This window comes from Mercurialis annua, linkage group LG5 (assembly GCF_937616625.2).
Source record: "Mercurialis annua linkage group LG5, ddMerAnnu1.2, whole genome shotgun sequence".
Taxonomy (NCBI): domain Eukaryota; kingdom Viridiplantae; phylum Streptophyta; class Magnoliopsida; order Malpighiales; family Euphorbiaceae; genus Mercurialis; species Mercurialis annua.
This window is the reverse complement of record NC_065574.1, coordinates 2,248,834-2,267,467: the sequence shown is the minus strand read 5'-3', so window position 1 is coordinate 2,267,467 and position 18,634 is coordinate 2,248,834. Positions and strand designations below refer to the sequence as shown.

At 27.9% G+C, this 18,634-nt stretch overlaps 1 protein-coding gene across 1 annotated transcript; it reads left to right on the top strand.

Annotated features, from left to right (window-relative positions):
* Window positions 1-3,484: 3,484 nt before the first annotated feature.
* Window positions 3,485-6,560, top strand: LOC126682639 (protein NRT1/ PTR FAMILY 1.2). The gene is made up of 4 exons (XM_050378375.2): window positions 3,485-3,814; window positions 4,003-4,220; window positions 4,906-5,456; window positions 5,542-6,560. The coding sequence occupies exons 1-4, from the start codon at window positions 3,700-3,702 to the stop codon at window positions 6,467-6,469; spliced, it is 1,812 nt and encodes a 603-aa protein (XP_050234332.1). The 5' UTR covers window positions 3,485-3,699; the 3' UTR covers window positions 6,470-6,560.
* The last annotated feature ends 12,074 nt before the right edge of the window (window positions 6,561-18,634 follow it).

Genomic DNA, 18,634 nt, shown 5'->3' with positions numbered 1-18,634 from the left:
ATTTATATTAAATTTTAAAAATTAGTATTTGTTCTAAGGTACTACTACTACTCCTACTACTATCAACTTAAAAGAGAAAAACGTAGTTACTAGTGGTTTAAATAATCTATAAACTCGAATTAAATTTAGGCCTAATCACTCAAAAAACCCTCACCTTTAATTTTGTTTTTCAATTCCACCCCGACGTTGAAAATTTGTCAATTTTACCCACTTTTAAATTTTCCGTTTTCAATTGTACCCCAATTTTTTAATTTTTGTTACTTTTATAACTTAAATGATGAAATCATTCAATCAACTAAATTTAAACATGAAATTAAATTCTTTTTTATTCAAAAAAGTATAAATAAGTCCTTTATTTTTAAAAACTAACTAAAATCCATAATCATATTAACACTAACTTAAATTCTTAATTAATTTAACTAAATTTAAATAAATTTTAAAACCGTACAATTAATATATGCTAGACATGGAGAATGTTTTAAACAAATTTCCAAACGAAAAAGACGTTAATTTAATTTTTCTGGGTACAATTGAAACACAAAAATGCAAAATAGGGTAAAATTGACAAATTTTCAACGTCAGAGTATGATTGAAAAGGGGCTAAAAGGTCGGGGTTTTTTAAAACATTAGACCTTAAGTTTAATGAATGATTGAATAAGCAATGATTAGAAAAAGAAAGAGGTGGAGTTTAATAATGATTTATGAAACCCAAAAAGAAGGACTCAGCGATCGGGAATCAAGAAAGCCAAAGACTTAGTAACAGTTTTACGATTCACGAACCATATCTCACTTCCAATAAATAACTGAACAATGTGCAAACCAAGAACCGACTTTATTTCAAAACAACAAACTATTTCTCTTAAAGTAGTCTAAACAGGAAGTGAAAAAGGTTCATTTTTTCTTCTTTAAAATGAGTTCAATGAGAATAAAACGGCTTGTTAAAAGAAAAGTAGGAAAAAAAAAAACTTTTGTTTTTTGGTAATCTCTTCTATACATCAAAAAATTACAAGAGTGGAATTAGTCCATTAATACAATATATATTTGTATATAAAAAATTAAAATAAAAAAGAATATTCCAGCCGCAAAAGTGTTACTATTATCCTAATTTTTATGCATTCTTTCGATAGTATGGATTTATTCTATAGGAAATAAAAGGTTCCATCAGGACAATGATTTTTTTTTTCGTATGACAGGAAAATTCTTGGCGGAGTCCGAACACTCCTTTGAGGCGGAGTTCGACCACTTGATAATGACATCCCACAGTCCGAACTTTCCACTTAATGGGAGTTTTAGTAGCTCGGTCAAATGTTTCCAACAAATCTCATGTAAAATTTGAAATTCAAACCAATACCCGACCTTTATTCCATACTCATCGTCCAGGTTTAAATATTCATAAAAAACTTTAATCAAATTGGGAATTGATGTATAAAACTTATGCTAATTCAATTTGGAGCAAACAAGGATAGTCCAACAATCAATTAAGTTCGGTTTTAAATATATCATGCCGAAAAGTGCCACAATTGATTTGTCATTCCTAATTTCATATTCAAATAAACAAAAGAAGGAAAAATTTCCAAAAAAAAGACTTATAAGCATTATATTTATTTTTTAAACACTAACTATAATTTCAATTTCAACTCCCCGAAGTTTGACAAAACTACTTTTTCTTAAAAGAAAAAAGGGTCATTTATGCCTCTAAACTTTGACTATAGGATCAAGTGAACCCCTAACGTTTGAAATTTTTCAAATATGCCGCCAACATCTTAAAAAATAAACAATCAGGTCCCGATTTTGATTCATAAATGAGACGTTGGGGACCTGATTGTCAAAATCGGAGGCCTGATTGTTCACTTTCTAAGACGTTAGGAGCATATTTAAAACTTTTTTAAACGTTAATGTCTTATTTGATTTTCGAGTTAAACTTTAAAGGTATAAATGACCTTTTTCTCTTCTTAAAACAAATCAAACGGTCTTTAAAATCATTAAATTATAGTAAAAAAATGTAAAAAGTAGATAAAAATAATAAAGAAAAATAGGGCAATCCACGTGCAAGAGCCCCATTTTCCACAAATTCTCTGAAACTACAGAAATCATAATTTCAACTCTTTCCTTTTTAACTGCTCACTTCTTCTGTTTTGTTTTGTGTATAAAATTTTGATTTGAGAGAGTTTTTACATCTTTAAGAAGAAAACCTAAATCTGTGGGCTCCATTTTTACTTACTATGGTCCCCACCACATCTTATCTCCCCTCAAAATGGTATTGTCAGTGTACTCCTACTTTTCCCTAATTTCAGAGCTTATTTTAATATGAAAAAGTAATAATTTTTTCCAATTTAAAAATTATAAAAAAAGTGAAAAAGAAAAGTGTAACAGGCAAGAAAGAAAAGCAGAAACAAGCTAAGGATCATGGTGTGTTTGTTCCTTCCATTCCACTTCAATTATTTTATCTTCTATATTTTTTGAACAAAAAAAAAGTTGCACTCCCTGACCTTTTATAAATTGCTAAGTATGAATTAATTGATTAAATTGCTAAGTATGAATTAATTGATCCCATCGTATAAATTCGAAAACCGTGTTGAACTTTTATTTATTGTATGAAGCGATTTAAACACAATATTTAACATAGCATTCCTGATTATATGCTTGTTAAGTTTAATAATGTTTCGTCCAACACCGTTTTGTCTTCACCATACGATGTTGTTTTTATTTGTTTTACTATTGAAGCATTCCGAAAAATAATTTTATATCATAAATGTTAAAAATACAAAAAAAAAATGAACTTTTCTATACAACATTTAAAAAGTGTGATTAAATCGCTAAAAGATGAAAGATGTTTTTTAAGTAATTCTATTTTTTATACATTGCGCTATAAACGGGTGGGCCGAGTTTGAGTTAGGCCAAACTCGAGCTCGAACTTGACGGGCTTAAATTTTGAAGTTCGAGCTCGAGCCATATCCAAATCAATTAATAATAATAATAATTAAAAATTATAAAATTTGACAATATCTTAAATTTTTGCTATAAAATACAGTATTCGAAATAATATATATTCAAATTTAAAACTATAAGAAACCAATACAATAACAAATAAATTGTTATTTTATATATATATATGAAGCTCTTTTAAGCTCGCGAGCCGCATGAGCCTTCTTAATTGATATTTAAACTCGGTTCGAGATGAAGTTTGAATAGTTTAAGATCGAGCTCGATTTATATTTTTTAAAAATATTGAATCGATCTTGAGTAATTTGCATCTAACCAAACTCATGTATGCCACTATTTATATATGATGTACTCGCAAACTTTCTCAATTGATACTTGAGGTCAGCTCGAGATGAAGTTTGAGTAGCTGAAACTCGAGTTCGACTTGAATTCTTTTAACGAAATTCGAGTTGATCTCGAGTAACTTGCAAATAGCCCAACTTGATTACACCCTTATTTATACATGATGTAATCATTATATAATTCATTTTTTTCTTGCCTACATTTATCAGCTGTCACAGGTAGTAACAGTACTACTACTACTACACAAAGATTTTTCTTTCTATATTCAAATATAAATCCCCATATAAACTATGTCACTCTTTAGCCAAAAGATTTTGTAAGTCTTTTTTTCTTTTTCTTCTCTCTCATTTCTTTTCAGTTTCTTTTTAGTTTCAGAAAGAAACACAAAAAAGAAAAGCTATAGCAGTGCAGCTAATGGAGAAGAAAATGGAAGAAACTGCTTTAGCTCAAACTCAACCCAATAATGTCACTACCCATCACATTCCCAAACCAAGAAAAGGTGGCCTCATTACTCTCCCCTTCATTATAGGTATGTAAAATTTTTGTTTATATCCACTCAAAATGTATTTTCTTGAAGTTTCTTGATTTTCTTTCAAGAAAATCAAGATTCAATCTTTTTTACATTTTTTTGAGTTGAATTACATTTTTTACTTGATGGGGATGTGATTTGGATCTTGATTTCAATTGGGTGTTGATTACTTTCTTGTTTTAATGCAGCAAATGAGGCATTTGAGAAGGTTTCAAGCTATGGACTTTTACCAAATATGATATTTTATTTGATGAAAGATTATGGTTTAGGAGTTGCTAAGAGTGCTAATATAATCTTTCTTTGGAATGCTGCTACCAATTTCATGCCTTTGTTGGGTGCTTTCATTTCTGATTCATATTTGGGTCGTTATTTCACAATTGGCCTTGGTTCAATCTTCAGTCTCTTGGTAATTATGATTTTCATTTTCTTGGGTCAATTTTGATTTTTCAATATGATGGTGATTTGAGTAGTGAAAATGATAGCTTTACTCAGTTTTGAAGCCACCTTAAAATTGGGTTTAGTATCTCTTGATTGTTAATTTATTAGTTTACTTTTGAAATTAGAGCATAATTTAGTGGTGTGTGTTGTCTAGTTTTGCATATTCTTAAACTAGTTGGTTGTCAATTTCTTGAAGACTTTTAACACTGAAAGTGACTGTCTTAAACAGGACCACAAAAAATTCAATCCTGTTGTTTTTTAAAAAATCCTGTTCCTTGAACTTTGTTTTTACATAAAAGAACTTAATCCTAAGTTTAATTATAGTAGATTAGAGGAACAAACATAATTGTATTAGATTGTGTTTTTCTTTAATTTGCTTAGGTTTATGAAATAGTATGCAGTATCTTTATAGAAGTAGCTAAAGTTGATGAGCTGTATGCTATGTTGCACGGGAACTTTCCAAGTCTAATTATGTATGGGAGCTTTCTTTTCATTTCTGTAAATGCTTTTCTTGTCAAAATTATCGAATTTTAGCTTCCAATTTTGACGTTTTCGTTTCCAATCTAAAATAGCTATATGCAGTATAGTTTATAATGAACTGATTTATTTTGTGACGATAATTAGTTAATGAAAGGACATGAAATTTGATGCAGGGGACAATCCTGTTATGGTTAACAACCATGATTCCGAAAGCAAAGCCTCCGACTTGTGATATAATGACACAAAGCTGTACATCCCCGACATCAGGACAAATGACAATGCTCTTATCTTCAATGGCCTTCATATCTATCGGAGCTGGCGGCATTAGGCCTTGCTCTTTAGCATTTGGGGCTGATCAATTGGATAACAAAGCTAATCCGAATAACGAGAGGGTTCTCGAAAGCTACTTTGGTTGGTACTACGCATCAACCGCCATTGCTGTTCTGATTGCTTTGACAGGGATTGTATATATTCAAGACCATCATGGTTGGCGAGTTGGCTTCGGAGTTCCTGCAATTCTCGTATTCCTATCGCTTTTCTTGTTCTTTGTTGCTTCTCCGCTTTACCTTAAGCAGAAAGCAAGCAAGAGTCTGCTTGCTGGATTTGTACAAGTTCTTGTGGTTTCTTACAGAAACAGAAACGTTCCATTCCCTCCTACAAATTCAGAAGCTAAATATCATCGGAGGAAGGATTCCGAGTACATTGCACCAACGGAGAATCTCAGGTATGAACCTATCATTAAATGATGTTTCAATCATCTAATGAATGAGCACTATGATTTATATCTTTGAATAATTATATGGTATTAGGTTTTTGAATAAGGCTTGCATCGTTAAAAACCCAGAACAAGATTTAGCCCCAGATGGATCGGCATCAAACCCGTGGAGTCTTTGCACAATCGAGCAAGTAGAAGAGCTCAAAGCTCTTATTAGGGTTATCCCAATATGGTCTACGGGGATTATGATGTCGATAAATGTTAGCCAAGGTACGTTTCAAGTACTTCAAGCGAGTTCCATGGATCGAAGCCTAACCTCAAATTTCCAAGTCCCAGCGGGCTCTTTTTCTACATTTGTAGTTATCTCTATGGCAGTATGGATTATACTTTATGACCGTGCAATCCTTCCGTTGGCATCAAAAATTAAGGGTAAACCAGTTCGATTCAGTGTTAAACTAAGGATGGGATTCGGCCTAGTTCTTTCGTGCTTGGGAATGGTGGTTGCAGGTATCGTCGAGAACGTCCGACGAAGAAAAGCCATCGAACAAGGATACTTAAACAACGCCAATGCTGTAGTCCACATGTCAGCATTCTGGCTTGCACCACAGTATTGCTTGAACGGTTTGGCAGAGGCGATGAACGCAATCGGCCAAACGGAATTCTATTACACCGAGTTACCGAAGAGCATGTCTAGCATCGCTGGAGCTCTTTTCGGACTCGGAATGGCAGTTGCAAACTTGCTGGCCACAGTCATTTTAAGTATTGTGAATAACCTAACTTCAAAAGGAAGCAAACAGAGCTGGGTTCCAAGTAATATAAACCAAGGTCATTATGACAAATATTATTTTCTTCTTGCTATAATGAGTGGTGTGAATTTGATATATTTTGTAATATGTAGTTGGGGTTATGGACCATGTAAAGAGCAAATAACCAAAGTTAGTGATGAAGGAAATGGATTCAAGAAAGAGGAAGAAATGTTTAATTTAAGAAGTTTGATTAAAGAAGAAGATTCAAGAGTTTAGAGGATTGTTTTGTTTTGTTTTGGTGGTTTCATTTGATTATGTGATTTGTTTTGTGTGATAGTGAGAAGCATTAAAATTTCATTTTTGCATAGCCTTGAGTCTCATGTTATATTATATTATTACTAAGTTATAGCATATTACCCCCAACATATACAAATTTGTAGCATAGTTTTTTTCTTCTTCACTGAAATTCAGTGTCTTGACTTGAGAATTGTGGTTGAATATTGTAATATGTATTGCCTTTTTCTATATACTGTTTTTTCCCTAACTAATACTATGATTGTTTTGTAAAAGTTAATTATAGCAATGGTATTTGAACTTTTTTTGAATTTTTTTTATGTTAATAATTAAACTTTTAAAAAGTATATCAAATGAATGTTTTAAATCACTTTTCAATCACCAAATTACTTACTAAGGATTAAAAAATAATATTCATAAAAAAGGATTAAAAAATAATTACTATCATTTGCACATTAAAATTACTTTTTGCTAATATGACAGTGGAACTTAAACAAATATTGGCTTATTGTTATCTGATGTATATTTTAAAAATTAAAATATTAATTTAAAAGAAATAAAAATTTAGACACCATTAATACTATAATATTTTCAATTATTTATATTAGATATAATGGACATTCTTTGCAGAGAAATAATATTGTGTATTAGTTAGTTGGCAAAACATTTGAATCATTTTTCTTATTATCAAATTAATGACGTTTTAGTTAAATAAATTTATCTTTTAGGGTAAAATTAATGATACATTAAGTGTTAAAACTTAGGAATAGTAATGAAAATAAAGGAAATAAGAAGATGAATGATTAATTTTATATGTTACTTTAAAAAAAATTATATATTATCATATTGAATACTAATGATTAATTTTATAGTAATGAGAATTTGAATGAAAAATGATTGAGAGGATTGAAGTGATATGGAATGAGACTTGAAATAAAAGGTGTGATGATACATATATTGAGAATTATTATCAGTTAATTTGTCTCTGTCATTCTTATCATCATTGTCATTATTTTGATGTTTTATGCACCCAGTGTGAAAGTTGTCTAAAGTACTGTTTTATGGATCATAATTATAAAGTTGTGGTGCAGATATAAAAAAAATTACATGAAATAATTAAAATTAGATTAAATTTATTTATTTATTGTATGTCATTTGATTTAACACTTTAAATAGAATCTGTTGCATATATTTTAGAATAAACATAATCACTAAAAAAATATTTTACCTTTTTAATTTTTTAATTTATATTTCATTTTTTTCAAAAACATCAATTTATGGTCTAATTTTAATAAGTATATTTTAACTACAGTAAATTATTAAGAAAAATTCAAAAATAAAGTCAATCTCTTTAATATATGACATTCTTAAAACGCTTAATGCCTTCAAAAACCCCAACCTTTCATTCTCTTTTCAATACTATCCTGACGTTAAAAATTTATCAATTTTATCCTATTTTATATTTTTTTCATTTCAATTGTACCCTAAAACATAAAATTGACCTTCTTTTATTTGACAAAAGTTCAAAAAAGTTCTTCAAAAATGATCAACTTAATATAAAATGTTAATCTAATGCAAAAATAGTCAATTTAGAGAATTTTTTTGAACTTTTGCCAAATAAAAACATATCAATTTTATGCTTTAGGGTAAAATTGAAATGAAAAAAATACAAAATAGGATAAAATTGACTGATTTGCAACGTCAGGGTAGGATTGAGAAGAGGATGAAAGGTCTGGATTTTTTTAAGATATTAGACCTTTTTAAAAATTTGATTAGTATATTTATATTGAAAAAAAAAACTTGGCTTATAACTGATTTTTTCTTAGAAACTGTGTTTTCTAAAATGAAATAATTGATAACAATTGAAATGCATTTATTAAAATTAGGTCAAAATTGACGTTTTTAAAAAATTATTATACAAATAAAAATATGAGATATTTTTTAGCAAGTATTTTTAAATAAATAAAATACTAGTACTTAAATGCTTATATGTAGCTACTAGCACATGAAGGTTTGGCCTAGTGGATAAGTCCTTCATACTTGCATGAGGGAGGGGATTTGAACTCTAACTCTCTCGGGCGGTTGTTTGTCCGTTTAAAAAATGAATAATAATACTAATTAATCATTGATAAACAACTGATAAAGAATATATTTCTGATAAAACATACAGCTACTAATACATTGACAATCCTAACTAAAAATAATGAAGAATTAGTTTGTTAAAAGAACCTTCAATCTATTATTCAAAGTTCAAACTAAAAAGTTTTGGTATGCCCTTAAAGCATATAGAAGCCGATAATGGGTGACAATCAATATAACAAAGCATGCTATATCTTTTAAAATAAAAACCTTAATTGTCATTATAGAATAATTAAAAATAAAATTGACCTTAAAAATTGACTTAATTAGAAATATTATAATGGTCAATTCAAAGATATTGGATCAAATAATTGTTGGGTGTGATGTGTTTGGATGATTTGGAAAGCAAAAGTTGAAAGAAAATAGCCAATTCATCAACTCTTATTGACTGAAGCTTTATTGCTGGATCCACACAACTTTTTGAACATAAATCATGTTAGGGCAAAGGAATCTGTCCATATATCTTTTATTTAGAAAAAGAAGTACTATTGTCTCTCAAGTAGGGTCCTTTTTTTATTTTTATTACAATTTATGCTCATTACATATTATTGTTATTATGTTAGATGTGCTAGGAGAGTAGGACTGACAATTTTCTACACGACCCGTTAACACGACACGACACGAAATTAAACGGATTCGTATTGAGCTTGTATAGGTTTGGGTCATAAACGGGTCAACCCATTTATGACGGGTTAAATAACGGGTTAAACAGGTTAAAAATCATGAGGGTTTTATTGTACCCAAAAATATTTAAGGGATAATTTGTACTTTTGAAAAAACTATGAAAATATATTTGTTCTTTTTGCCAAAAAATAAAATATACTACTAAATTTTAGGCTAAATGTCTCAAAACAATGCCCTGTTTATGTATTTTTTTCAGTTATATCCTAACTCTTATAATAAGTAGTGTGTTTTCAACACTCTCTTGTTTGTTTCAACACTCTCAAAACCTATTGAATTTGTACATAATATTAGAGCATCATACGATTTAATCGTGTGATAACTATATAAGGCTAATCCGGTTGATCAGTTTTTTTTTTTACTCAACTAGACAAGTCAAAAAAGGACGCTGGTTTTGTTGATACATATTAAATACGTCATATTTTCTTTAAAGACTAAAATTTAATACATCATAATTGATCAACTTATAAAAAGAAATTAATAATATTTCATACAATTCATTTAATTTAATTTAATTTAAGATAGACTCAATCTTATTATTTATCATTTGATTCAACCCTTTCATGACTCTTATAGTTCCACACAATGTGACCGAATGATATTGATATATGCGGTTAAATAGTATGATATGATATCGTATCAATAAAATGTAAAAGAATCGAAATTAATAATATATTGTCAAAAAGATATTTTTATAATAAGAGTTTGAATTTTATTTAAAAAACTAAATTTAATATTAAATTACTTTAAACTAAAACTAATTTAAAATTAAAGTAATTAATATCTAAATTTTATTATTAAATATTATTATATTCATAAAACTCAGATTAAAAGTATTTAAGAAAAAAAAAGTCACCTTCTTATTACTCTAAACTCTTAAAAGTTGGAATGACATTTCAATTAACTCATTATGTTATTTGATTCACCCAATCTATTAATATATGTTTTTTTCATTCCATTTAAAAAGTTTTTCTTTTATTATCTTCCATTTTAAATATACATTTTTATGTTTTTATTCACATTCCAAGTTAAAATTGTTTTTATATCCTTTATTTTAATTTTTAAATAAAAAAAATCATTCTTTATCACAATTTACAAAGCATTATTAATAGGAAAAAGAACCAAAAATGAATATAATTTAATATTTTTAAAAAATATGTGTAAAAATTAAAACAGAATGGAGAGAATATGTATTTGTAGAAAAAAATTTATGACCATTTATTATTTATTGAAAAATAAAGGCATTTCTGTTATGTGGTGGTCCTTCTTTGGGGAAAAGAAAAAGCAAACTAACAATAATTTCATTCCTTTGATGACAAAGATTAGTATTTATTGCTATTCTCCTTCTTGCTTCTATCCAAAAGGATATGTTAAAGTCAATAAATCCTGGTTTATCAAATTTCTATTTTTGTAATTCTGAGTTTTTAGCATTATTCCAAAGAAAAAAGGCTCACCTTCCATTCCATGCACTTCTAAAGTTAAGACTAAACCAATTATCTTCACTACTAAATATTCTACCTACTTGTAGAATCATAAAAAGAACTTTGATATTTGAAGTTTGAATAGTGATAAAGAAATTAATTTAGTGGTGTTTAAACCCTTTTATATATCTTATTTTAGTTTTTTATTTAAATTAATATTATATCTTTCTAAATGTATCAAAAGAGTATTTTTCACCATTTCTCAATCACCAAATCATTAATAAAATACAATTATCATCAATATTTACGTATTTATCAAGAAGGGTCAAATCAGATTTAGATAAGATGTTAAGTTTAGAGGTCAGATGAGTAAAAAAGTACAAATTTATGGGTCACACTATATATTCAGCCAATTGTTTTTCCAATAATAAATGAGCCTATGCAAATATTACTATTAAATTTAATTATATAATTGTAATGTGTTGCGAAAGAAATTTAAAATTTTTTTTTCAACTATTCCACTGTAAATTTTTTATATAGATTTTGTTGCATATTATTTTGAATCATAAAATATTATACTAGTAGTTATTTTTTTTATTAATTCTAACATTAAGGAAGTGCTCGTTTCAATTCATAAAAAAAAGTGCTCGTTCCAATTTTTTTTTCTCTTATGAGATTCATGCATGTATATTAGTAGGAATGTTTTTATTTTCATGGTCATCAACACAACAATACGGAATTATGTGATTTTTGAGATTTTACTTCTCTCAATAATTATTCTTTATGTATCAAAATAATAATACTACTATTAAATTTTTAATTATAATTATTTAATTACTATTTAAGAGAATAAATATTATATAGGGAGTAGTATGTTTTTTATTAAAATACATTAAAAATACTTAAACACACAAAATAATGATTTGATTAAATTTTAATAAATTAATTTCTTTAACTTAAATAATCTAAACTCATTAATGTTTATATTTTTTGAAACTATGTATTAATTTCAAGGATATGATATTGAAAAGCTTTAAATAGAGGGACCATAAAATTAAAATTTTCTTCGTTTTTGGGCGGTACCTTGAAGGATGAGCCCATATAATAATAGGGATTTTTAGACAAATGTATATCAAACAGCAAAATAATCTCAGAAATACAGGTTGACTAAGATCATTAAAATAATACGATTTGACCAAGTTTCTTTGCAAAAATATGTTTCCTAGTTTAGACAAATACGATTCCCTTAAATAGGAAACAAACTCAGTTCAAAAGCATAATCAGAAATTCCATCAAACACATTCGACGATTTCTCTCAAATTTTTCTCAAATTCAGAGAACGATTTCTCTCAAAACTTCGATTAATCACAGTTCTAACATAATCAATCAAATAACAGAGCATCAATCGATCACAATTCATAAAAATCAATCAAAATTTCAGTAAAAAGAGGATAATCAATCAGAAACTCAAAGAAAAAGTGAAGAATCACGACGGCATGAGTTTTCCAAACGGTTCCGGTGAGTGTAATCAATCGAAATCACGACGGCATGGGTTTTCCAAACAATTCCGGTGCGTGTAATCAATCGCAATTGTGTTCACTTTCAATTGTATTCATGATTTTAAATTTAGCTAAATAAGTGTATTAATTTAGCTCAAATGTTTGATTTTGTTTGCTAATGTGTCGTAAATATTCAAATTTATGTTTGATATCAGTCTTGTAATTGATTTTTTTACTAACTTTAGATATAAATCTTATTGCTTTCAAACTGTTTGTTTATATGCTTCAATCAGTAGATTTTTGTTTATATCTGTTTTGGAATTGACCTTGCAACCTTACTAGATCAAGAGATTAATCCAGCGAGTTCCGGGCATAGGTTTAGTGCTAACAACTCTGTATTTCCCATTTGGATTCCAAACTTCATTTTGAACAGGTCCTTGGCTTTTATTGTCTATATTAGCTTTCTATGTATAATAAAATTAGAAACAGAAAATTGTCTTTTGTCCCAATGGGATCGGCTGCTGACATCTTCAATTTTATGTAAGTTCATTTATTTTCAAATTCTTGAATATGTTCATTGTGCATGTGTAGTTAGTCTATCAATTTTATTAACGCTAATATGCAGTTTCTTTTTTGTAAATAGGAATTTGAGGTCCGACACTTTGATTATGAATTATGCTAAGATTGAAAAGGAGAAATATGTACAACCAATCAATCATCAACATCCAGTATCAACATGTAAGGAAATAGACCTTAAGGAGCTGCAAAATCTTATAAAACTTTTTTGTTTACCAATAGTAAACTAACTATTTTCTATATGTAAGTTGTACTAATAATTATTTGTTTACACAGAGTACACCATCAATTACACATTTGTACAGCGTGCATGAAGGTGATAAGACATTTACAGTGAAGCTGAAAGAAAGAAAGAAACTGCATATGTGGAAGATTTCAAGTGGATGGGATTTCTGATTTCAACTTTTTACAATTTATGCCTCAACAATTAAGCATTTGCCTATTCTTCTGTAATGTTAGAGATGCTCATGAAGTTGTACATTTTGTATAATTATTAAGAATTATGTAATCTTTTATCAAAAATTAAGAGCTTACTAATAATGAACTATCGGTTTGCTATCTATATATATATAAAAAATCATTGTTAATTTTACAATCGGTTTACTAATATTTGACTATCTGTTTACTAAAAATTTACTAACAGTCAACTATCGATTTACTATCGATATACAAAAAAGTCATTATTAGTTTCTAATTGGTATAATAATAGTGAATTTTCGTTTTACTATCGATATATTAAAAAATTCATTGTTAATTTTACAATCGGTTTACTAATATTTAACTATCAGTCTACTAAAAATTTACTAACAGTCGACTATTGGTTTACTATTAATATACAAAAAATAATCATTATTAGTTTATAATCGGTTTAATAATAGTGAACTTCGGTCTAGTATCAATTAACTAATAGGTAGTTAACTATTGGTCTACTATCAGTTAACTAATAGGTAGTTAACTATTGGTCTACTGTTAATTTACTAACGGTCTACTATTAGTTAACTAATAGGTAGTTAACTATTGGTCTATTATCAATTACTATATTTGTTAGTCCTTTACGATTGCGATTTTGCTGGCTATTTTTTTTAAAAGAAGGAAATAATATTTTGGTAAAAAGATATAATTTTTAAGATCAATTTATTAAAACATAAATTTACTATTGATTTACTATCAGTATTATAAATATATATAAAATTAGTTTATCTTTTGGTTTACTAAACGAGTAGTTGACTTACGGTCTACTATCAGTTAACTAATAGGTAGTTAACTATTGATCTACTATCAATTTACTAACGGTCTACTATCAGTTAACTAATAGATAGTTAACTATTGGTCTACTATCAATTTACTATATTTGTTTTTCCTTTACGATTGCGACTTGCTGGCTATTTTTCTTAAAAGATGGAAATCATATTTTGGAAATTAACTATAAATTTATCAACGGTTTACTCACGGTTAACTAACAGTGTACTATCACAAAATTTATATTAAATTCTTAAAAGATGGAAATTAACTATAAATTTATCGACGGTTTACTCACGGTTAACTAAAGGTGTACTAAAAATAAATTTATTAATTTTTTTAAGTACAATATCTTTAAAATACATAATTCAAGTTTACCAACAATTTATTAACCATATAATCATAATAAAATTTATAACAAGTTTAACGTTTACTAACAGTGTATTACAAACAAAATTATTGGTGTATCATTAGTAAACCATTGGTTAACCAACAAAAAAAATAATTACAAAATTTTATTATAAACCCATCTGCCTTCACCACCGCAACAACAACTGTAAAAAAAACTAAATCGTTTTTTTTAATCTACAAATTTTGGTTAACCATTAGTTAACCATTGGTTAACCAACGGCAAAACTGTTCATAAAAATTACAAATCAAAAACTTCCTTCATCACCAAAATACTTGGCTCAACCATCAAATAACAACATCCAATATGTGGCTCACTAACGACAGCTGCAGCAGTAAACAAATTCGTCGCACAACCGCTTATCCTAGCTTTAATGCAGGAACTCAACTTACTTCCAGGTCAAGATACTGGAATTCACATCCAAACTCAGCTGCAACAACAAATAAATATATTAGCATTATATAATTGCGGCACCTTCTATAACACCAACATTTAAGAGCATAATCATAGGGTTTTTAGACTTTGAAATCCTTCATACTGCCCCTAAAGCATCAATCTTCACAAAAAAATTAATGCATGACTAATTACAGAGCTACAATTTCTATTATTACTCAAAGAAGCTATGTGCTTATAAGCATTTGTGTGGTAATGATTTAAGATCAGAAGTACCAATATTTATCTTATAACCCATTATTTTTACAACATGAGCTTTCCTATTCAGAAAATACACATTTATCTCAATTGATGCACGTAATTGGCATAATCAAAGTGTCGACCTCAATATCAATTAACTGAGATTGAAATAAAGAAGAGATTAATTACAACGAATTTAATTGAAAGCCATTTGACAAAAAAATAATAATTGAAACCCTAATAATAGGTTTTGAGAAGAAATCAAAAATGAGAAATTGAAATAATTAACAACAACGAATCAACACAGAGATGAGTTACGCCGATACCAATAATCGACGATTGAAACTGAAATTGAAGTTAACAATATCGTTGAATTTGAAATCGACTAGAGAAACACCGCAGTACAACACATGTACTCAATGAAATTGACAGTAAATTCAAATCTTTTAAACTCAAATAATCATCACCAGCTTTCTTTCCTACTGAATGTATATTTCAATAGACTGAATCGTAAAAACATTAAATAAAAGAGTAAAAAAGAAAGAAATAAGAAGATTTTTGTATTTTTGTAGCGAGAAAAAACCATCCGTATTAGTGAGAATATTTTAGTGTTTAATGGTGCCTTGTCTAATTTCCTCTATAATAATTTGCAGAGCAGTTAAAGTCAAATTAATTAATTAGATTTACATGCTCATGAAATACTGTAACTTCAGAGTCTATACTTACCTGTACGCATTCTTGTTTAATTTGCAGTTTAAATGATTCTTATATGATGCAGGCATGACCAAACAACCAACAAACAAACCATAAAATATTTTTTCTACCCATTGCGAAAAGAATTGAAAAATTTATCACTTTTACATGAATTAAACTAGCCGATTTTAATTGATTTTGCTAGAAAAGGTTTTAAATATCTCATATCATTCAAAACCGGCTAGTTTAGCCCATTCACGAAGGACAAATTTTTCAGTTTGATTCATTTATGGCTAGAAAAATTTCCAAATATCCTAAAATGGGTTAAACTAACCGATTTTAAAAGGTTTTGTTATAATTGACAAAATCCGCAAACGTTTGATATTTTATTGGAATTAGCTTTTTAAAAAATTATACAAAATTAGTTATATTTTAAACTTCTATATAATTTTGAAAGTGATAACCTTTTTGAAAAAGAGAATGTAATTATATTATATAATCCATTTATAAACTTCATTCGTATTGAAGCGAAAATTTTATCTTAGCACAACAAATAATAGAAAAATAACATAAAATATATATTATTTAATTATCTATTTTATACTAATAGATCAATGAACAATAAATTTATGGTAAATATTTGTCCAAATCTTAGATTTTTAATAACTTATTATGACGGTCAAATCATTATATATGAATAGCAAAAAATAAAACAACAATTGAAGTAAAAGAATTTAGATGAAAAAATCTAAAATTTGTCTATAAATATATGTATCATGTACGTAGGCGAAATGATCAATCAATTTTTTTTAATTAATATTGACCTATATTTTTGGTTATGTTTTATAAATACGTCTTCAAGTACGTGCGACGAGTGTTTTTTCTAGAAATATGTATTATATAAATTGTTTAATTCAGATTTAAACACTTATAGCTCAATCCAATACTCATATTATTCAAATGGACATATCCCTTAAATAAAGATATATAAACATGACAATATATTGACCATACATACTTCGATCAAAGAAAATTATATTTTCGATATACCAGAAAACAGGAAAGTATAATACTACATTATATCAACATACTAATATTCGTAACATAAAGTAATGCTGATTGTTGTCTATTTTGTACAAAATATATTTAAATCTTTAACTTTATTATAAAATTAAAATAATTAAAAGGCAGAGTTAAGTAATGACATCATATCAAATCAAACATTATTTATTTCCAAAGCCATAGCTATCACAAGTGGCTAAGATATATTGTCAAAGCAAAGGGTTATATGTGTTTAAGGATGAGAAGTGGGCCTTTTGACATGCAATTCCTTACCCATGAGTACGAACTAAGGCCCACTAAGCATTGAGTCGGCACCACAAAACAAAGCATACACTCGACTGTGACAAAAATGGACCCTTTCACAATCCATACCATAATTGCAATTTCCCACCTTTATTCTTGCTTTCAATTCTTATTCTTATCGTTTATTATTGCCTTCTTCTAGTAAAAATGACATATTACCAAATCATTTAATTTGATGAAAAGGCCAAGGAAGTTCTAACACCTGAAACTATGGCTGTCAGCGAACCAAATCGAATTGAATCGAATTTTGAAGTGTTTATATTGAACTCGTTATATGAATAAGTATTTAAATTCGACCCGAGTTCGATCTGAGCTTTAAGTACTAAAGTCGAGTTTAGTTCATTTAAATTTTACAATGTCACTTAATTTGATGTTAAATGAACCGAGCTTGAATTTATTCATTTAAGTGTTAAACGAGTCGAAAACCAAAGCACGTTCGTTTAGCATCTAAATGAACAAACACAAACCGATTTCGATTAGCTGACTAAAAACTATAAAATTTTAATCAAAATTATGTTATTTTGCTTGTATATCAGTTTGCGAGCCCTTAATCTAAATCATATATGACCCCTCTCACGAGCTCAAAACCGAGTTTATATACGAGTCCTTTCACAAACTTATAACCGAGTCAGCTCGAAAGATCACATCCGAGAAATTCAGAAACATAAATGAGCCAACCTCCTATTTTTTTTTCCAACACCATTCTTTTATTCAATGCTACTAAACATAAACCAACATTACCAATGATCAATATCATTTTAGATTTTATATGAATTGAATATTGAAATTAATTGAAAAAGTGAAAAACTGAATTGTACAGAATTAAATATAATGACATTTGTATTGATTTTAAAGTAATCTTCATCGATTAAGTAATTACAATTCGAGATAGAAAGAAATTAAAAATTATAGAGTTTAAAATATTTTTTTCAAGAGAGAAGAAATTGCAGATCTGAATAAATATTTACACGATGAATAAAAATTGTATACAATAATATATTTAAATTGTATCATATGATATATCATTTATATATTGTTAAAAAAATTAAGAACAAATCACTTTGAGACCCTTTATATATGTTATAGTTCACACTTTAGTCTCTTTTATTTAAAAATTAAACTATATGATTTTTTTTATTTCCGACAACAGTTTAGTCATTCTGCCATTTTTTAGTGTCAATCAACTGAGTCAGAAGACTTAAAAAAAACCCATAAATTTAGAATTAGGATTGAAAATGTTAACACAACCAAACACATGAACCCCACAAGCATCATCATCGTCACTATCTATACCTGCTGTTGATTGAGATTTTATCAAAAATGAGAAAGGAGGCGGGTGCTGCAATTTTGGTGGCTGATATTTTTGGAGTTAACATTGATATTGGATAATTCGCGGTGGTGGAAAATCATGAAAATAATTTGCTAAAGCTAAAATATGTATATCATGAAAATAATTTGCTAAAGCTAAAATATGTATGTTTTTTAAAAATAA